The sequence below is a fragment of the Rhea americana genome, unplaced genomic scaffold, assembly GCF_003343005.1.
Source record: "Rhea americana isolate MKP2758 unplaced genomic scaffold, rheAme1 scaffold_386, whole genome shotgun sequence".
In the NCBI taxonomy this organism is placed as follows: domain Eukaryota; kingdom Metazoa; phylum Chordata; class Aves; order Rheiformes; family Rheidae; genus Rhea; species Rhea americana.
The window spans coordinates 263,890-286,297 of NW_028186519.1; the positions used below are offsets into that span (position 1 = coordinate 263,890).

Genomic DNA, 22,408 nt, shown 5'->3' on the forward strand with positions numbered 1-22,408 from the left:
AAAAAAACCCTTTCAGCTCATTCCTGAAACCAACATGTGTCTAAACTGACATCTCAAACCTTGCTCAAGCTGTAATACACACAACATTAGAGAACAGCACTATCTAAAGAACAAAGGAAATTTTGAAAGTCCAGCTGRTGATGCATTAAGAAAGCCACAGAACACCCCAAATAAATAGTAGTAGCTCTAGGAGGTAAGTTAATAGAGCATGGAATACAAGGTACTGAATCATTACAGGCTAAGCAATGCATAAGCTACCACCTTAAGAAAAGATTTTTCTAAAAATTATAGARTGTTTCATGTGATGGACTCTGATTCATACCTAATTCTGAAGTGGCAATTTCAGGAATTGTAATTCGAACCATCGTATTATTGCTGAGTTCCTACAAAGAAAAAAAAAGTTGAACCACAAAATGCAACTCCGAGTAAAAACAGGGCCCTTTTCCATCAACTCAGAATTCATTTATACATTAAGCCTATTCCTAGTATTTGGCTCTTTGCTACACTACAGATCTGCAACATCAAATGCTAGCTCCATGAAACATTTAAAATGGTTCTTGAACTGAATTATCTGAATGACTCAATTAACTTCAGTGAATTCTAGAGTACTCTGCAGAGAGAAAAATGTGGAAGCACCAAAGCAGGTGTCATGCTTAMCTGTGGCCCAGGAGCTGTCAGCAATGTGTCACTATATAGCAGAAGTAAATTTGGTCCTCATTTTGTTTTGATAGCAAAGCAATGATTAAGCCTACAAGAGAACACCTACCAAAGTTACTCTGTTGTGGACAGGATCTCTCAGAGCATGAATGAAAGTCCCCAACTGCTGAAAAGTACAATCTTCAGTATAAGCAGAGTCATGAAGTTTGGAAGAATCCCTTAGCTCTGGAACTGGTGACAACAGCACACCCTGCAAAGTAATAAAATGATTGCTTAGGATGGTTAAGAGGATCTGAGCAAAGAGCAGCTAAAATTACTATTTTTAATGTACCAACCAGTATTTTGAAAAYAATTGTCTTTCAAATCTTTACCTCAGAAAATTTTATAAAATCAAAAAAGAGCAGCCCTAAATATATGCAGGTTAATCCCTGTTTATTCAGAAGCTGTATTGAAGAAGAAATTAAAAAATGTTTAGTTCAAGGAGGCACTCTCAGAAGTTCTTTTTTAAAAAAATCATTTGAAGAAGAAATGCCCACTTTTAATTGCCATACAGACATTAAACCAATAGGTTCTTTAAGTGCCTTTTCAATTTACTGTCAGCTATTCAAATATTTTGAGCAACATGAGGTTAGACTTCCATCACATGCCCAGCTTAGTCCTCAGCCACAACACTACATATTCATTTATCCTAATGTATCAACACATTCAAACAGGACAGTGAAATAAGGGGCTGTGGTAGCCATGGATGGAGACTGTGGATATGCAGTGTCAGAAACAAAGGTGGGGGAAAAAAAAAAAAAACAGTGTGTGACAAGCCATAGATAAGAGAAGCAGAGTCTTAACAAGTCTTCACAACAGTTTCTCTGGCAAAACACTCGAGGATTATCTCTCCTCCAACATTTATCCATATTAAGCAATGAGAAGGGACTGGAGACCACTCTGCAAGACAGTCAATACATCTGTCTTCAAATATCATGCAACAAAGAAACAGATATATCTCAAAGTGTTTGAAAGCTTCATTATGCACTCTTAAATAGAATTTATTAGTGATGAATATATTAGTGATGAATACCATTTCCACTACCACTGAAACAAGCCTCTCTCCATAAGAGTAACAGAATATGCACAAAATTTATATTCACAAAAAATATGTTCTGGTAAAAAATTTCCAGTTACTTGGTAAGTTGCATCCAACCTGATACAAATAAACCCTTTTCAAAACAGGATCTTCTTTTCTTACCTCTTCTAAGGGCCCCAGATGYTTATTCAAAGGTTTGGATGGAGTGCTGATACTATCCAAAGGAGTGCTTGGCCAAGGCATTTGGTTGGACATTGTCAGGGAGGGAGCAGGTAGTCCAGGAATGAAAACCTTCCCCACCTTTTTGTGTAGAATATATAGGAAAAGATATAGTTGGTCTTCATGCCTTTTCAAAAAGCTTGCTTACAAATATGGACACTTTGTTTTCAATATCTTAAATAAAAGCAAATGTATACTGAAACTAAAGCCTCTGAACATGAGATTAGAGATTGCCTAATTTACTTCCTTTCTTCAGATGACGACATACTGGAAAAGTACCATACAGGTCAGTGTTGCACATTGATACAGGTCTACTTCCACTAACAGTTCTGGCAGGGTTTCACTGAGAAAGCTCCATTTTCAAAGGGCATATAAAAACAGATAAACAGAAAGTATGTATTTCAGGGTCCAAGGTTCCTGTATGCAGAGAAAGAGCACAGTGCATCTCTCCACAATTAAAAGACACAATTATAATTATTTTGAATTCATTGTRCCCATCCTAACAACAACCCTTTGTAAAGCAAGATAATTTGACATCTAGAACTCTGGCATGCCACAGTGAAATTTGAAAACTTAGTTTAGGAGATATCCTTACTTTCAATATTCTTGAAGTTTTCTTTTATTAAAAGCATTTTATTACTTTAATCCTTTGCTACCACAGGAAAAAAAAACCTCAAGGGGTTATTTAACTGTACCACAAGGTGTCAGTGATTCTTCAGAACTGTGTTTCCAGCACTGCACACAAATTGCACTTGATATAAGGGCACATTCACTTTCCTAAGTCTCAAGTGACAAGCATTCTACAGTAGTTTAAAATGAAACCTTGAGGTACAACACACACAGGATCTGATTGCACAGTCCAGTTTACACCCAAAGATTCAAACATTTGGGGACAGAAAAATTGTGAGTGTGTTCAGCTACTTACCCGAACCACTCCAGAATAAAGTACTAGATTTCCGCTGCCATCCAGAACCAGCAATGTATCAATACCCTGTAAGAATTAAGCAGCATATTCACACCCTTGTGTTTAAGTAAAAAGATGACAATTAGATGACAAAAGAGACAAAGCAGAGAGATACTCCACAGCAGATACTCCATACAGCAGTACATACCTGCACTGGAGCTGCATCCTTTGCTTGAATATTGGTGACAGAACCAAAGATCAGCTGTGACTTATCRTTACTCTCTTGAAATTTTACACAGCTAAAAGATTTGAGAAAAGAATAAACATGTAAAAGGACTGTCCTTCTACCTGGTCTTACAGAAAGACGACAGAAAATTGAAGTTGTGTTACATGTTGCAGTTACTTTTATTATGGTATACCTGGCTCCTTCCTCCTYTCTTTGCTTGTTTTGCCCTGCTAATCAACTTTTACTCTGATGGYGTAACTAAAATCCCCAATGCACTTCTATAGGGTAAAGTTGGCAGTAAATAAGAATATCATTCAAAGTATAGCAAATACCATATCACAATTTCAGTCCAAACTGTCTATGCTACTGCAGTTAAATACATCTTATGATGGTCAGATTGATGCACGCCTCATGTCACCATTACAGATTCCACTAGCTGAGGGAATATGCATGTTAAAACCCATATCTAGTTGATAATTTTTAGAGGGCTCCCCTTTGTTCAGCTATCCCCAAGATATGCATGGGAATGCTCACCGTAGCTGGAGCTGGGATTCCACYAAAAAGCACAAGAACTTTTGCCCACAGAGGTCCGTGGTAATAAACACTTTTGATGCTTGAGAATTCTTCTCTCTGTAAATAAGACAGTGATCAGCAGAGTATTTGGTCCACTATAAAAAYGTTAATGGAGGAAAACATGTCCAACAAACTGTTGGATCACACTGAACTTCAATTAGCACATCAAGTGGCCAGAATATGCCAGTCTCCATTTCAGCCACTGCTCTAGAAACTAGTTTTCCAGCATCTCAGTTCTCATATTCCTTATTTTTTGGTGTGCATAGCACATGCTAATTGGCTTTATTCTCTAGTTTAAGTTTTATGCTTTAGTTTGGCATTCTACCCATGGTCATATTTTCTTGMAGGCAGCTGTGCCCACTGAAAGCTGCATCTGGTTACACCAGAAGAGTTCACTGCTAGACAGATCACTATCAGCCATCTCACACTCAATGCYGCAAACTGACACAGGCACAGACAGCTAAGGAACTCGAGCAAATACAAACTTACAGTTATAGTCTGATATGAACAAAAAAGGTAAGTCTAACAGAGAGGCAGCTGTGCCTTTCCCCAGCCTCAAGCTGCACTTTCTTTTCTGACAACTAGAATCATCTTCCTGCAGCAGTCATGAAGAAAGAGAAATAATTCCTATTTGTAGTGTGTTTCTCTGTCTCCCCTCCTTCTGCCAGATCAAACAGGAGCCTTCTACAGCTCTGGAGATATGTTTTAGCTCAGTCAGAAATAAGACAAAGYTCTTATGTGTGTTTCACCTCTTTTGGCGGTAATGGGGAAAAAGGCACTCCACCTAAAAGATTACAAAAATCCAAAGCAGTAATGTTTGAACTTAATCTGCTTGAGGCATTTCATGAAATCACTCTCCAATACAGAAGGTCATGAGCCAGCATAACACAAGTACCTAATCCCCTTTTCAAAGCAGAGCTAGGTACTTTGCAAGCGTGATTTAAAAAAAAAAAAAAAAAAGACTTGGAAGTACAAGTCCATGCATCCATTTTAAGGCAGCACCATTTGTAGAAAGCATATATCAAAACAAGCTGTCATTTTATTTTTTCCCCCCAGCAGAAATCCAGAACCTCTGAAATCCAAATACAAGCATCTAACCTCATGTTTGTGATGGTTTCTGTCCACAGGTGATCAATACACAGCTCYGGAACAATTGGTTCAGTTTCGGGTACAACGAAAGAATCACTGGCAGTGCTGTTTGGAGAATGGGTAATACTGTGCCTCTTTGGTGACTGCACRTTACTGGAAAAGTTGAACCTCTGCACTCCTGAGAAAGAGTGCACTCCCAGGGCAGGGGAATGAGAGCGGCTGCAAACCAAGACATAAAACACTACTTAAAAGTGGATTTACAAAAGCATTTACAGAATTTCTGCTAAGCTTGGGATCTCCTACAGTGGTAGAGAATTTGAAAACAAAGCAACCCACACACACACCCAAACCCGAGAAAGTAGCTAGTTCAGTATTTGCTTCCTTTAGCAATACACCTTGGCATAGGAAAACAGTTCTCTAATTCACTTCTAAACATCTGTCTGAATCCAATATATGAAATTTTAACAGGAAGAAAACTAACACTAATTGTGGCATCCATTCTGTCAAAAATCTATCCCCACCTGTTCCTTCTAAATACAATTTGTTTTAAAAATACTAAAAAACTTTACTAAGTCTGCAAATAACTCCTAATTCCCTTAGTGACTGGCTATGTGACCACAGGACAGTCTCTCTGGCACACCAGTCACCCCCTTGTACTACGGGGATAATAGCACACCTGTGCCACAAGAGCACTCTCAGGAGACTTTGAGGTGTGACAGGGCAGGCACATACCCCTCAGGTAACAGAATTGTAAGAGCAATACAAGGCGCACTGCCTATTCTATAGGGCCTATTCTTTTGGCATCGTCTGCGTACACGGTATGTTCAGCACTCACCTCAAAGCGGCCATGTTGGAGATGGATGGTGAGCGGGACTGCATGCTGGGTGAAGACATGGATCTGCTCTGGCTGTGAATAGACGAATAGTTCTGGAAAGGGGAAGCCACAGGAGAGTCTCCTTTCGAGAGGCTCCTGAGATGAGCGGTCAAAGAGCTGCTGGTGGCCACATGCTGCGGCGTGCCCATCTGTTCAGCAAACTTCAGCACTGTGTTCTGCTCCTGGGTAAGAAAACAGAACACTCTAGGCACAAACAACATATAGGCAACAACCTAGCCAGGAAGTCACTCGAATAGCTTGTTTCAACAAGTAGGTGCTACATCTTCAGACCAAGCTGCTGCTAGAGCTGTTTGAGCTTCTGCTCACATTTCAGACCACTTCAAATTAAGACTCCTCACTGAGCACATGCAAACATGTCAAGCAGTAATCTTRCTGTCTGGCGCTCTCTGCACATGAGGCATACGGCAGATGAGGTAGGATTACTCAAGTTATTTCCTTTTATGAACAGGTAGAAGTTACTCCCTCCARTCATGTTTTCTCACTCCCAGTCACAGAAACTACTCCTGTTTTTCAAGGCAGTGAGTTGTCATTGCTTTTCTCAGAGAAAACTGCTTAAGCAGAATCAAAACCTTCCAGCATCATGAAAGTAATACCATGACAAGCACAGCACCCTGCATGACTATTACCATTGCACAAGTTGTAACTTTGCATCTAGTATCAATAAGCGATTGGGAAACTTGATCCTCTGACTGTGATACAGGCTAACACATGAAAGAATCTGCTTTTTTAACATCTTACTCTATTACATAAAATACATCAGAAATATCAGGCACTTCGATAGATACATGAATAAGGGCATAAAAACACACCAATATTTTTGATAATCATGTTTAGTCAACAGTAAATTTGTACCTCTGGCTTTACTCTACGAAGAGCCCAAACTGTGTGTAAACTCTGAACAGTATCATATGTCATCATGATGGAAGGTTCAGCATTGACAAATACAATCCTCAAGGTGTAGTCAGCAACATACTGCACTCTGGCAGAGCCGAACACACCTAACAAAGATACAGTGAACAGGTTAATCTCAGTTAAGGCAAAGGGATCATTTCTGTAGCAGTGTTATCAATATAGGGCTGGCATYTTTCATACCCTCTTTCTTTTGTAATTCGGATTTCATCGCATTTTCCTTGATTAAATGGGATTGGGAGATTTACAGAGCTTCACATATTAAGAGTTAGTATTAAGCACTCAGATGCCAGACAGCAAATGCCCTCTGTTAATGCAGCAAAGTGCTGCATTAACATTTTTAAAATTTCTTCAACAGGAGCTTCGTGGGCCTATCCACATGTACAATTCTCAAACAAAAATTTAGCACACAGACAGTTCCAGTGCTATAGTATACGCTGTCTGCTGAAAGGTTTGGATAAATCCCTAAACACTCCAAAGCCTCAGTTTCCCCAACTACCAAAGGAAGAAYGCAACACAACATAAATCATTTATAAAACATTGATCACTTAATGAGAAATAAATATTTTCTAATATTCATACATCAAACACCTAAATATTGTTATATGCACATATATATTTAATAAACATGTATAGATATTATACCTACATTTGATTACATAAGTTTTGTCCTATGTTTACTACAGGATACATTCAGCCGCATGCCAACAAATCTCATTATTGTTTAACCAATGAGAAGTAAACTTTCTTTAAGGAAACAACTAAAATAGGAAAGGTGATTAAAATAGCTATCAATGTTTCTGCTAATGATTAAAACTAATTTTCATAAATCTCTTGACTAATTAACTTAAATCCCAGCTGCATGTGCTGGTAGGAAAAATCCTGACTGGGCTTGATGTTACTATAGTTAKAGGAAATAAACTGTTATATAGACATGCTAAATATACTACTTTATTATTTATAAATATCTTAATCAGAGTTCAAGTATATCCCAGTTCTGTCAGAGAGGGATCTTGTCATGACATGCATACAGAAGCTGACTGCAGATGTGACACAGTTTCAAGGAATTAACGAGACTTAAGGGAAAGAGCTTAAACACAACCACCACCTTCGAGCAAAAGACTCTGCAWACCTATGAAGACAGGCACAATGTATTTATTATGCCCGATCTAAACACCTAAAGYTGCACAGGAGACTTGAACTCTGTTCTACAAGCTCATTTGTGCAAGGGAGGCAGGAATATAGCTCACACACGCTTCATCAGCATGTCAGAACATCACTCAAAGATGGCAAAACTAAGATTGTGTTGAAGCAATGATGTGTGCTTGAACTTCATACTTCCTGCTCTGAAAATGCTTGAGTGTGTCAGAACTCAACAACTCTGATTCTTCTTTTTTGTTGCATGCCACCATTTCAATGTTAGTATTCTGTGAACAGAAAGCATCTCTGACCTCCCTTCTTCAATCCCTTCACCTAATGAGCACAGGATGAGAAAAAAAAATGGTGCTCATGGGGTGGGACTGTGACTAAACAGGGGAAAAAAGTGCCAACTCAGTAGTCCCAACCTTCATCTCTTTTGCTACCACCTTCTCTTTCCCATTCATCATAAAACACTTTTTCACCATGCCCAATCTTCCTTGCTCTGCTGAGCATTTCCTGATATCCTCYTTCCACAGTTTCAAATCTCTCTTCCTCTTCGCCTACGCTCACATCAGTTCTCTTCCTTCCACTCTCCCAATAGTTCATAACAGTAACACACAAACTTATTTCTCTGCTCCAACTTTTTAGCTCCGCATCAAGAAAAGTTGCGAGAAACTGACAGAAGGACACAAAGGTTATTTATTAGGAAACCCGTCACCAGAAAATCCAGGAGTGGCTCCACCCTAGACCCCATTGAGTACCCCTGCCCAGCGTGTTTTGCTTATCAAGCTTTCAATCTYTTTCTTCCCTCTAGGTTACACTAATTCTCTTGACAACACTTCTGCTGTAAAAACCATTACCTGCATTCAGTTTCTGATAACACTTTAAAACATTGCCCTTACAATGGGCCAATTTTCAAATAAGCATCTGAGGAATGCAACTTTAGCTGAATACATCCCATGTGGATTGCAAGTAGGTGGGAGAGGATAAGAGCCTCAGTTTGAACACAAAGGATATGAAACTCCCTTTCCCATTCCCTAAAACAAAACTTTTCAGAAAGCAGCTTTTATAGAGAGCTCACATTTGGAGGTGGGTCTCAAAAAAAAACCCTTGGTCACCCAACCACAAATTTGAATCACTGACCAGTCACATACACAAACAGCAAGTGTTGGATTTCAGAGCAYTTAGAATAGCTTTAAAACAAACAGACTTCAGCAGCACTACTACATATTCACCACAATAACATAAAGGGAAGAATCTGCTTTCTAGAGTTCTTAACTTTATGTATAGTAACATGCCAGAGCAACACCACCACAAAGATAAACTTGCTCTTATCTTCCAAGATGTTCAAGGAGTCCAATTATAGCATCAATTGCTCCTAGCAGTAGATGAGGCAGCTAAAACAACCSATTTCTGAATTCCTGAAGGAGAAATTTCATTTGAAATTTCATAATGACAAAAATGCTTGCTGATACATTAAGCATTTGATGCCACACTGACAGACTCCAGCTGACACACCTAAAGATGTAAACCTACCTCCAGACTTGCAGACAAGAGGTGTTATCTCATCTAATGGATGTAGCATGCTGAACATAGTAGGCAAAGGCTCCCTGGAAATAAAATATGTTCAAAAGCAAATTTTATGAAGCACAGTTGTTCTCTCTTGAAGCTGGTACAGCTGCTGTGATTCCAAAACAGCTCCTCAGACCTTAAAGTCAGAACTTGAAAGCTAACATAGAGACATATTGCATTAATGGAAGCTTGCTGGATTCATTGAACTAAGTCAGAGTGGCATATCAAACAGGATGACTTATTTCAGTTTGTGTCTTACAGCACTTGAGAATGACCCCACCTGCTGGCCACACCAGARACTTTGGCTGGCCTAAAGGAACAGAGCTAGCACCAGGCTGAACACCAGTCTCTGAGGCCTGGGAACGATGATACAGCAGTAGGAARAGAAAGCTCTTTTAACTCCGACTCAACTGAAGAGGTTGGGTTCCACAGCTCCCCAGGATCTCAGTCCAGCAGACACCCCGAGGTAATTTTTCATCTAACACATGGCAGCTATCRAGCCAACCACTGACAGTGGCAGGAGCAAAAGGGCGAGTTTTCATTGCAGGGGGAGTTTAAGTACAGTCAACTAGGATTTKTGCAAACCACCAGAGAACAAGCAAGCCTGGGACTAGTGAAACTTTACTCTTTACTGGACCACAAAGAGATCCAGTCCAGACAGGTAGCCACCAGAAATAAAACATAGGGTAGGACACTGGATGATCCTGAGCCATGGCCAGGGGTTCATATCCAGTGAAGCAGGTCTCCCAACTCTTTACCTCTGTTCTTAACTGGATCAGGACACCTCACTATCCCCATTGAAAGGATATGGAGAACACATCATACCCATACACTGAATGTGCCATCCAAGCTAACATTTAAGTTGGTACTAAAATAGAACATCCACGTAATTTAGTTTGAGCAAAGAGGTTTCAGGTGATCCCCTCTTGAACACTTTGAAGATCTCTATTTTTAATCTCAAGTCTCCCAAGGACTAGAGTATCACTAGAATAGATGCAAAGCCCATGAGAGAGCAAGTAGATATTCCAGATGCTCATCAGCATACTCATCAACTCTTTATTCTGCCTCTTGGCTGTATGACCAGCCATGAAGCATGGGGTCTGCAATCCTAACCAAGTATGTGGAAGAGATAGGGCAGTGGAAACATCTGACATCCAGGAGGGATGCTCCATCTATTCAAAGCATTTTGCAGCTGAGAGAAAACTATTTCTCCACAGTAGTCCCTCAATGACTCTCCCACCCCACCATGAAATTCACAGCCTTGAACTAATTCCCAGGACAAACATTAGTGAAATTGGGTTAGTAATACTCTGCCTACCTCCCATACCCTGTTCCCAGGATCATCATTCTAAACTGGTTCTTAAGACAACATAGTATCAAAAATGGAGTTATGACTGTTAGCATATAACCCCTTCCTGCATGTTCATGATGTTTCACCCAACTTCAAAGTTCACTTGCCCCTGAGAATCACAGACCCTTTCATTACTGCTCCTCAGCTCTTGAATTCATGCATTAGATTAGCAAACAGTCTATAACAAAACAGTCAAAAACTACACACTACATACCTGGGTGGACTTAGAGGCATTTCATGTGAAGAACTACTGCGCTCAAATAACAAACCATATTTTGTTGGCCAGACATTTGCCACCTATAAAAAGTTAAACATTTATGACAAAAAAAATCAAGTTTTTACTATATTGCATGTTTGAATATCTATTTATGTAGGTGCAATGTTAAGCCCTTTTTTGATAGGAGTGTAATGTAAACCAGAGCCCATTCTCAAACTGTGAGGATAGCATACCTATAGCTTCCCACATCCTACACCTGATTGCTGTTGCTACTCAGATCTGATAGCATAACAGGCCTGTCTAAGGCTGTGACCTCTCAATCATGCAGAAACAGCTGCAGCATTTTAAGGCAGTATAATCTGCATCTCACAGCCTGTTACCACCCATACCTTAGCTAGCAGAATGAATCAGGTGAATATTCTTGACATGCTGTGATTCTCATAGGTCCATTCCTTTGGGCAAGCTTCTAAGAATTTGCTATTCAATCAAAAAAAACTTGTTCTGTGATCCATCRTTACAATGTCTGAGAACCCTCAAAATACAGAATATCAATGTAACAAAACATTCCTAGATAACTCCACAGAGTTTTCAGTTCTTTGAGTTTAAGCTACAGACAGGACTAGAATGAAGTATTCCAACACCYAACCACAAAGCCACACTTGAATCAGCTTTGCCACATCCACCCATTGGAATGAAGAATTCATGCAAACAGCAGCGCTTCATGTATGCCTGCCCACCTTAATACTCCGTACAAAGAGATAAATAGACTTCATCTGGGGCAAAAATAAATAAATAAAGCACATACCTGAAAAGGTAAAGCAGCAATGTAATCCTTTCCCTCTATGCTATGCACATTTATACACGAGTTCTGCAATATGCAGATACATTTCTCTACTATTTCGTTGCTACCTGAAACTGGGGAAAAAAAAGAAAACACACAGTGAAGCTTCTCTGTTTCCTTGGATCTCTCTTGTATACAAAATATAAGCTTGTTCTGGGGCAAAAGGGATTCTTAACATAGCAGTTCTGGATGACTAAACTTCTCATGCCAAGCAAACTAAATTCAAAGTATTTGCTTGGTATTAAAATAAGCATAAAACTTACCTTCAGCTTTTTCAGATTTTTCCTGGRGTATAGTGAAGTCACACCATAAGGCCTAAAGCCAAATACAATACAATTATTTCTGAAGAACAATCTGATGCTTCTATTGAATTTGATCATTATTTCACAAAATAAACCCATCTTAGACCCCAGAAGCACTTTTTGAAAACACTCAACTAGTATCCCTTAGCTAACATACATTCTTTCAATTGCTTCCTTTCCACATTTTCATACCTGTAAAACAGGGCTGTCAACAGTGAAAGCCTTATAAACAGTAGATGCTTGGTTTTTACTTCCTTTGCTCCAAATGACCATATTGCTGGCCACATACAGCTCTTCATCATAGTCCACTTCCTCCCCAACAGCGCTGACACCTTTCCTCAATTGCCAACTTTCCTGAAAACCAAGAGTTTTAGGAAAAGTTACAAGATTTAACCAATAACAGGATAATAATTTAATAAGCAGTGTGACTATGGTTGGTGATAATTTCTCAATGATCATTTTTAAATAATCACTTTACTTTTAAAATAAATTGACCAAATCAAGTTAAAATTTTTGGAAGCTACCGAAAAGTAGACTAAGTACTGGTTTGCACTGCTGATGTTTTTCCCTGCCTTCTCCCTTTTTCTTAAAAAAAATAAACAAACAAACAAAAAAGGCCCCAAAGTCAAAACCAGAAGGAAATAATTTGACATAGTGAGACAGACCAAGAGTAAAATCAAGTTTTTATTAGCAAGCGCTGCGCCCACTGTTCTCACTCTGCCTCCAACGCTAAATCCAAGGAACACCCCTCAGGAGCATCCCGTGTCACTGTTGTCAGCAAGTACATCAGGCTCGGTGCACCAGCTCGCAGCCTGCCGCTTCTGAACGAAACGAACAGGACCAACTGCAAGCAGCACCSGATGGGGTCAGACAGACAGCCCATCTACCCATCGTCTCCAACAGCATCAGGAGGAAGTGCTATCTAGCACCAGTGCCTGAGCCTGGCCATTTCGTGTTCTCTGCTCCGCTGCTATCCACAGGCACCAGACCAGGGGGTTCATTCTCTGCAGTGCCTGTTTATGGGCCTGCTGTCTAATCCCTTCYGAGCTGGACAGTACTGTTTGTTCTCCACAGCTTTCTGTGGCAGCTAGTTCCATAAGTTCACTCTCCGTGTGCACATGTGAAGAAATTATTTCTATTATCTGCTTCAGACTGATCCCTCATTGACTTCGGCAGGATCCCTCACCGCCCCGCGAGCTGGGGGGAGGCCACGGCTCTACACTCCCCACAGCCATCACCCTCATTAGCCTGTAAGCCTGTCCCTGCTCCCCGATCCYTCCAGACAGGGGTCTTCCTAGCCTCTCCTCCCGGGGCCGCTGCCCCGACCCCTTCCCCACGTATACATACACATATATAYAAATATACATATAGAGAGAATTTTTTTAAAAGCACTACCCTGCGCTTCTCGTGGATGGAGACCTCCTGCAGGGAGCCCACCAGGCCGGCGGCCCCGTCCGAGGACCAGAGCTCGGAGGCGGGCTGCAGGCGCCGCAGCTGCAGCGTCAGGGCGTGCGGGTGGCGCTGGCAGTGCTGGCGGCCGCAAGGGGCGAACTCCTGCAGGTCCCCGGCCGCAATCATCGTCGCCCTCTCTTCACACTTGTCCGACATGGGGGCCCGATATCAACATTATTTCTGCAACGGAGCCGAGGCGCGCGGCTAGGCACCCCCACACACACCGGCAGGCCCTTGGCAGGGGCGACGCCAGGCTCCGGCGGCTCCTTCCCAGGGCGGCGGCGGCGGCGGCTTCTCCTCATATGGGCGCGGCCATCTTGGCGCTCCCAGAAGCCCGCGCGGCGCGGCGGGAAGGGGCGGGGAGTGTCGCCATGACAACGCCGAGGGGGCCGGGCGGGAAATGGCGGGCAGGGCGGTGGGGCGGGAGGGGAAATGGCGGGTGTGGGCTCCCAGGCTGCGGGTGGGTTGCGGCGGGCTCTGGAGGCTATGCTCGTTCCCCTTGGGGTGATGCCGTGGGCTGAGTCCTGCCGTGCTGAGGGAAAACCGGCTTCAGACCCTCACATGTGCTCGCTGGAGCCTTCCTCCTTCCATCCCGCCTCAGGAGCAGGCCTCCTGGAGAAGGAAGGGTAGCCGTGGCRTGGCAGAGCAGCTAGTGCCGTGTTTCCAAGGGCCTTGCTCTGGTGGCACAGACATCTGGGTCTTCCAGGCRGGATCGCTGGCCTGGGATTTCAGCAGGCACTGCATCAAGGCTGTTCRCAGGCCAGGCGCTCTGCAAAGAGGCAGGCAACGGTTGTGGATGTTTCCACATCCCATTTTCTAGATGAGGTGGCTAGACAAGGTTCATTTCATCCTCAACAAGTTGCCTTCATCAAGGGATAGGCTTCTGTTGCCACACTTTGAAACAAAGAATGTGTGAGCTACGAAACAGCAGCAGACAGTTTCACACCATCTGTCCAGTAGCAGCATGCTGGAAGCATCCATACTAGGGACTGTATGGTCAGATTGGGCTGAATATCCACAGACAAAAAGAAAAAGYGCCCTAAAACTATGTACAGTTCTCYGTAACCGTCCAATTTGGTGCTGTCATTCTTTTTCAGGCAGGAGTATATGCACTCGCAAGCTTTTTCACCCACAGCCTTCRGTATAGGGCTGAACTGTTAAACTTTAGCTGATCAGTAGCCTAAATCACTGGGAGCTGTTGCTTTCTGGTCAGCTCTCTCTACCTTCCTTTTTCTGGGAATAAACAGGACTTTCTCAGCACAGTACTATTCAGCTGCCTGACACTGCTCGCTACACAGTCACTTGCAGCAATATTGCAGCCTCTGCTGACTCTCAGGAGGCCGSTGTCACTGAAATAGGCAATTTCTTTCGAGATGTTTTTAACTCTCATTGTTTATTCTGCCATACAGATTTATAATGGATTAAACAGAGAGCACTAGATCCATTGTTAAAATTTCTTGAGGGTTTCCTGTTGGCATTTGAGATCCCTTTGTGTGTGAGGGTGCTGATGGGACTCCCTGCCAAGCTCTTGACAGGAGGAAGCACCAAGCCCTAGAGATTGCTTAGCAGCTGCAGTGCAGGGACCATGTTCTGCATGCATAAGGCTCAGGATGAGCAAAGGTGCTTACTTAAGGTGCTTTCCTCCCAAGCATAAGTCTTTCCCCCAGCAACAGAGAAGAGAAAACCCTTTAAAAGTGGGGAAACTGCTCCAGATTGGCTGGAACTCTAGATGACTTCTAATGCTTTCTTTAAGAAACTAGGCAGCCATGGCACAAAAGGGGAGGTCATCTCATGGATARATGATTGGCTGTAGGATAGGAAACAGAGGATAGGAGCAAATGGGGGTTTCACAGGGGGGAGAGTTTCCTGACTCTGAACAGGAGCCAATTAACTGCATTCTAATGGGGCATCACTAGAGCTGTACTGTTGGGTCAAGATCARCTGTACTGATGGATACAAGGAGTACATGTAAACCCTACCCTGTAAACCCCAGAGTACTCCCCAAAGAAGGGAAGCACGGCTCTTAAAAAGAAAATACAGCATCTTTTAGACATATACATAGGACTAGCAGGGCCTCCCAGACCCCTGCTACCCTGCAGTCATCAACAGGAATGTTGTACCACCCCCTTCACAAATTTTAGATGCTCATATGGTATGGATTAGCATAACTCCTTTGAAGTCTGAGTGCCAGCTAAAAATGCAATACCTTAAACGCCCATGGTCAGTATCTGGGGTGGCTGTTCTTTTGTCTTGAGAGCAAAAGGTGTTGTATCATCCACAGTCATTCCTGAATCCATGCAGAGACAGCCTGTGACTTTTGTAAAATCTAAGGCTGGGGATGCTGAAACCTTCACAGCTGCATCTCAGTGTGCCAGCACTAGGTGTCAGGCAGTTATCATGGCATTTTGCTGAGAACAAYCAGATTTTCCCATACTCCAAAAGAGTTATGTGTTTGCATGCGTTTATGTACAACCAAATGTCACCTGTGTGTAATTAGGCCTTTTGGCTTCCAACACCTGCTGTTCTACGTTGGTTACTGTGTCATGGCACAACATGCAGAAATAGTTGGGATCTGGCATGTACTCAGCTGCCACAATCTAGGAGGAAAATCGGATTATTTGTATTCTGTTAAGAACAAGTTACACCTGTGAGATCATCTCAGTGCTATTAGTCTGTCCATATTGCAGGCACTGTAACATATACAGAGAGCCCTCTGCACCACACAGATACAGTAAGAAAGCCTAGCATTTTCAACCATTTGTACATTGTAATGTGAGCTCCTTTCTTTAACTCTCACATTTATTATAGCACACCTAAACAAGAGGATGTTGCTGGCTACATTGTTACAGAAGTACACTTTCTCCATTCATATCAAAGTAGTATAGCAGAGAGTGCTTTTCTTTTTTCCTTAGTACCTGTATGAAGTGCAAAAGGAGCTGAAAGGAAGACTGAGGGAGATAATCACTTATTTCTTTTTCAGTTACAGTCTTACAGGAGTTGCATTTGTTTAACAGACAATAATCAAAGGAGAAAGAACAAAACATTTAAGAAATACCCTGACAGGAACTGGAAGATACCAGTTTCATGTGAGAAATCAAAAGCAGGAGAAGTTGAGAAAGCATTGAAAGCATATTTGAGAGYGCTGGTCAAACAAGTGGTTTTGAGACTCCTTAGTTTAAGTCATGACAATAATCATAATCATTTTCTCAGAACTGAGAAGAAGCCTGCTGGGGAAAACCAGATTGAGCAGAAGTGGTAAGGGTTCACCACCTGCAGAGTGCTTTCAGATCATATCACAACTTCTGGCAGGAAGAGACAGAAGAAATGGTAGCCTGAATCTACAGAGCAAAGGACCAAGTTTCCATATAAAGAACGATGGAAGTGTTTGCACCAATAGGACTGTGAAATACAAACAGCAACTTTATGGGCAAGAAAGAATGCACAAGGCTCAAAACTAAGAACGTTTTAGCCAGCATCCAGCCTTTGGAGATRGCTTCTATTTTTGCAAAATTATCTACAGACCAGGAGAAATTATCGTAGGAGGAAACAACTGAGACAAAGGACAGAATGTGCCTGGTAAGAGACACAGCATGCACAATGTGCCTAAAGAAAGCAGGAAAAAAAAGGAATATTTTTATTGCAGCAAAAAACATTTAGTTTTCTCTGTGCAAATTGTTTGAGAGCTATATCCCGAGACCAGGATATAACATTTAACACAAATGGCACATCTACCTTGAGCTAAAAACATGTCACTGAAAGAGTATACTATTAAAAAAACAGAAGTCCCTACAAATAGAAAAAAAAACAACATATAAAACAACATATACAAAGAGGAAGCAGAAAAGAAGGAATGAAGAGATTTAACAAAAGGAAAATGAAAATACAGAAATAGCAAGTGGTAACAGCAGATAACATCCCACAACCCGATTGCTATGAGAGTTGCATTTCTGGTAAACAATCTGATTTCATACATATTGCACTGAGTCCAAAGTCTCTGAATGGTCTTGTGAAGAAATGTTCTCGATGCTGTGAAATGAAACTGCAAAAAACCTGAAGGATCAAATTCTGGCACCACTACATTGCCGGGCACTTATGAAAGCTCATGTAATGCTTACTGAGATGCTGCTTAAGAGAAAGCTGAGAATACCGGGGGAACTCTTGATGCTACCCAGTGGGGATTATAACTTCTCATAAAGCATCAGAAGGCCTATGATGATAAAGATCTGCATCTTTGCACCCACAAACAGGACTCTGCATGTTTCTGTGYGTAGGTATACAAATACAGCAGCAAATTAGGACTCGAAGGGCACTGGCCTCTTTTCAGTGGGAAGTCCTGAACACATATGTAAATACAATAATYTTTGCATTGGAGAGCCACAGGCTGAAACAGGGACTTAGAAACTGCTGATGTCTGTGCAGTTGTATAAGCGCTCTCCCCTTCTTTGGAGACCACACTCACCAGCGTGATCTGTGCTGTGCTGTATCACGTGGAGAGCGGCAAGCACAACTGATTTAGCTGGTTCAGAAACATATCCTGGCACTCAGACAGACAAGTCAGACAGCTTTTGTTTTCCTCTCTTACAATCTGTCCTCTGACGAATAAAGATTCTCYCTTTATTTCAGTCCTTATTCCTTTGACATCTTCCACTTCCCAGGAAGGGCTGTGAGGTATTTTTCAGGGCCAAATGTTGACTGAAGCGCAGCCCTAAAAGGAAAGACACTGGAGACAGTGGGAAAAGGAGATGATATTTGGGGAGATCTTGTGAGTCTGACCACACAGGTACTTTGGGACCAAAACCACTCGCCACCTGAGTGCTGCTTCCTGGCAAATGTTGAGTTTGGGCTCTGAAACATAAAAGTACTTCATCTTCTCTGAGAAAAAGTGATCAAGTTTGAAACAATTTGTGGTCCAGAGTTCTAGTCTTGGAAACAACCTGAAAAAAAAAATCATTTTGAACAAACATATAATCTGCATACGCTGGTACGTTTCAGCACTAACTGTTGGAATCTGGCAAAGCTTTAAGTGATGGAAAGATGAGTTRTATAATAGAAAGTATCAAGGCTAACCAAAAAGGGTTAGTGATACTGAGCCTATATGTTGTATGCCCTTATAATGACATGGAAGGAAATGAAACTATTGTCAGCACAAAACTCCCAGTGGGAAAGGAGTAAATTCATGAATTTATCTATGCATGAAGTYAGATGGGAATATCAGTAATCTAACAGCCAAGCTTCCTTTTGGAAGAAGAGGGCTTTCCATGTTCGGTAGAGGCCAAAGACAAGCATTGCCATCCTTTGGCAATATGCTGGGGGAAAATGGAGACTGTGTCASCAAACCCAAGAGCAGGCAAAGTGGTCACACTCATTCCCAGGGCAGCTCATGCTGACTGGTAACTTACCTTTCATATCATGATCTTGGCATAAGACTTTCTTCCTTGGTCCCTGTTTCTTCCTCCTCTTCCATGCACAAGCATCTTTTTTCATATCAAACTGTGCCCAAATGAACTGAAACAAATCATATTGAGCTATAGACACCAGCTCCAGGCACCAATTTACACCAGTGCTGACAGATACCAASCTACTGTAAATAAGTGACCCAAACTAAGGGATTTTAAAGAGCTGCTAAAATCCTCTTTAGGTGCCCATGTGTTTTCCTTGTTTTTTACCTTTTTTTCCTCAATCCTCCTTTTTTTTTTTTCCCCCCATACAAAATTGGTCCTGCTTCCTCTCCTAATCCAAATATCCAAATACATGTTAGCAGGGTACGTGATGTGGTCACTATGTGAAGAGATGTTTCCACTCCATAGCCCACAAAAGCTCTTCCATTGCTTTGTTCCCAAATAACACAAAGCCAGCAGCAATGGGAAACATAGCCAGATGAAAGAGCATCCACAAATAACAAGTTCATGTAGTGATTTCCAAGAGCCAGCCTGGAAAGATGAGGGGACAAATTCCTTCTCCCCAGTCTCTTCCTTGCTCTTAAGTGATGTTGAATGCACAGGGAATTCACTCAGAATTTTGAAGGAAAAGTAACACTGCTGAACTTGCGTGGAAGGCACTAGCTTTTCAGCACTGCTGAAGATGTTTAGTCTTCTTGCAGCAGCTGTAATACATTTTTCTTCTCCCCTTTAATCTGGGCCTCCAGTGACACGTGCCTTTTCTTAGCTGCTGATCACTTCAAGATGTTAGAGGTTTGTCTGGAGTGAAAGAGGCAGTGAAGGGGAAATTCAATCTCTATCACCAGGGCCTGAGAATATGCAATGAATAAGCAGCTTTGCAAATCAAAGAAGTCTGRCAATGATTTGTTCTTTTTTTCACTGAACTTGGATATTTTTTCTTCCCAACTGGAATAGATTTCAGACTAGATTTCATACAGTTCTTTTGTTTCTAGTAGTCTGAGAAGGGTACTACCTTTCCGAGCTCTCATTATAAATTACACACAAATAGAAATAATAGCATCAACAGAGAGCTGTCTTTTCGCTACCTATTTCTGTGATGCGCTGATGCTTTTTTAATTGGAAGAGAACAAAACATACATCTCTTTTARTAACTTCATTTTTCTGCAAAGCTATGAGAAGACTCTATGGAGTTCTTGGAAGAAAATTACACTTGTGTAATAGTTTCAGGGAATTTTATGTGCAGGGAACAGAGAGATTTCAGTAGAAAAATACACAAAGTCTAGTCAAGTATGAGCCAGTCAAGACTGACTGCCCATTTCCCAGGTCCCAGTCCCTTCCCATTTATGGTGGATGAAATGCTGATGGTCTCAATACAACTTATTCTTAACCTCTTCAAGCATGTCCAGCATTCAAATCAACAAAGTTACRCAAGCAAATAATTTAGGCCAGGACAGAGATGAATTTCTTAGACCTGCATGTCCACTTGTCACCCTCTGCCACCTGGCCCATCTAATCCAGCGAGGAGCAAAACCTTTTTCCATAGCAATGTGGGAGCTTGAATGTCGTGGGCCAGCTGAGCAAAGAGCAGTGGGGATCCCTAGCCCAGTGGCAAGTCTCATGGTTTTGGAACCAGTGGCTTGATTCTCAAAGACTTGCATGGTCTTCAAGGTTTTGTCTAACCCAAAAGGAATGACAGTCTCTTTTCAAGTACCCAGGAAGTCCCTCATTTCCTTTCAGTGCCATCAGGAGACACTTGTTCTTATTACATCTCCCCTTACATCAAAGGGCCTATATTGCACACTGGTTTTGTTTGGCCTCTCTTCCTCCTTTTCTAATTATGGCCTCTTTTTATCTCTGTCTGCTTTTGTCCTGCTATTTTCATCCAGGAGAATGAAAAGGAACTTATGAAAGCCACTGCCCTTCTTTCATCACACCATACTCTTGCACAGGGTCGTGCATCTGSTCCAGCAGGCAGCAATGTCCCAGTCTGTCTGGGTATCCAGCTAGATGTGGTTTCTGCAGGAGGAAGAGGTGAGAAAGAAGAGAGCCAGCCTTGTCAACTTGGAAATACGGCTGTAAATACTCTCCTGGAGATAAAACTAGTCCCCATGTGTAGAGAAGTTGTTCATCCCTGGACATCTGAAAGACAAACTCYTATCCTAAGCAGCAGCGATTGATCTCAGCTTTTTACAGGGATCAAGCCCAGCATGTAAGCTTGGTGGAAGATGGCTTAGATAGCTCTTGATCTACCAGGTCAGCGTCCTGGGGCTCCAGCTGGGCTTGCAGAGAGAAAATGTCCCTACTAAAGCACTTCAACAAATAAGGCCCAAAAAATGTAACTGCCTGTCCTCCCACCCCAGGAAACTGGAATGATTGGCAAGCTGTACTACCTTCTGTATGGCTGTCCCCAGTACCAGTGCTTGTGTGCCAGTGCCTGGGTGTCCATGTGGCATTGCAGGGTGTATCCATGTCCCAGTGCCCAAATCAGCATATCCAGGTGGAGGATGTACCCATGTCTCAGTGCCCAAGACCCTGTAACCCAGTGCTCAGCAGCTCATATCCCAGTGCAGGGGGTGCCAATATCCCAGTACCCGAATTCCCACATGCTAGGGGAGGATATACCTGTGTCCCAGTGCCCAAATGCCCATATCCTAGTGAGGTATGTGCCCATGTCCCTGATCCCAACGCCCATGTCCCAGGACTCAGCTAGCATGTCCCAGTGCATGGTGCACCATGTTCCAGTGCACAATATACCATACCTGAGTGCCTCTGTCCCAGTTCAGACTATATTCATGTCATAGTGCCTATGTCCTAGTGTATGATCTACCTGTGTCCCAGTGCCCATGTCCCAACAGAGGGGCTTCCTGTGTCCCGGTGCCAGGTGTATTTATGTCCCAGGGCCCATGTCCCAGTGTCCATGCTGGGTGTACCTGTCCTAGTGCCCACATCTCGGTGCCAACTGTATCCATGTCCCAATGCCCATGTCCAAGTGCTTGGTGTACTGGTGTCCCAGTGCACACGTCCCAGCAGARGCACTACCCCTGTTGCACTGCTGGGTGTACTTGTGTGACAGTGCCCATGTCCCAGTGCTGGGTGTACCCATGCCCAGTGCTCATGTCCCATTGCGTGTTCTACTCATGTTCTAGAGCCCCCATGCCAGTAGAGGGGCTGCCCTTGTCCCAGTGTCAAGTGTGCTTGTGTCCCAGTGCCCGTGCTATGGCGCTGGGTGTCCCCGTGTCCTCGTGGCATGTCCCAGCACAGGGGCTCCCTGTGTCCCAGTGCCGGGTGTCCCCGTGTCCCAGTGGCATGTCCCAGCGCAGGGGCTCCCTGTGTCCCAGTGCCGGGTGTCCCCGTGTCCCAGTGGCATGTCCCAGTGCAGGGGCTCCCTGTCTCCCAGTGCCGGGTGTCCCCGTGTCCCAGTGCGGTGTCCCAGCACAGGGGCTCCCTGTGTCCCAGTGCCGGGTGTCCCCGTGTCCCAGTGGCATGTCCCAGCGCAGGGGCTCTCTGTGTCCCGGTGCCGGTGTCCCCGTGTCCCGCCCCGCGCCGGGAGCCCCGCTGCGGCGGGAGGCGGCGATGGGCCGGGC

At 42.9% G+C, this 22,408-nt stretch overlaps 1 protein-coding gene across 1 annotated transcript in view; it reads right to left on the reverse strand.

The window, feature by feature from the left end:
- Positions 1-13,750, reverse strand: part of ANAPC1 (anaphase promoting complex subunit 1) — a 49,521-nt gene extending 35,771 nt beyond the window's left edge. Inside the window, exons 1-15 of the mRNA XM_085313452.1 lie at positions 13,369-13,750; positions 12,166-12,327; positions 11,935-11,986; positions 11,636-11,745; positions 10,828-10,910; positions 9,227-9,300; positions 6,494-6,639; positions 5,582-5,802; positions 4,756-4,965; positions 3,619-3,714; positions 3,067-3,157; positions 2,880-2,945; positions 1,898-2,035; positions 767-907; positions 323-383 (exon numbers count right to left, since the gene is read on the reverse strand). Of these exons, the coding sequence (XP_085169578.1) occupies positions 323-383; positions 767-907; positions 1,898-2,035; positions 2,880-2,945; positions 3,067-3,157; positions 3,619-3,714; positions 4,756-4,965; positions 5,582-5,802; positions 6,494-6,639; positions 9,227-9,300; positions 10,828-10,910; positions 11,636-11,745; positions 11,935-11,986; positions 12,166-12,327; positions 13,369-13,581 (1,864 nt within the window). The 5' untranslated portion in view covers positions 13,582-13,750. The remainder of the gene's footprint in view (positions 1-322; positions 384-766; positions 908-1,897; positions 2,036-2,879; positions 2,946-3,066; positions 3,158-3,618; positions 3,715-4,755; positions 4,966-5,581; positions 5,803-6,493; positions 6,640-9,226; positions 9,301-10,827; positions 10,911-11,635; positions 11,746-11,934; positions 11,987-12,165; positions 12,328-13,368) is intronic.
- Positions 13,751-22,408: the final 8,658 nt, after the last annotated feature.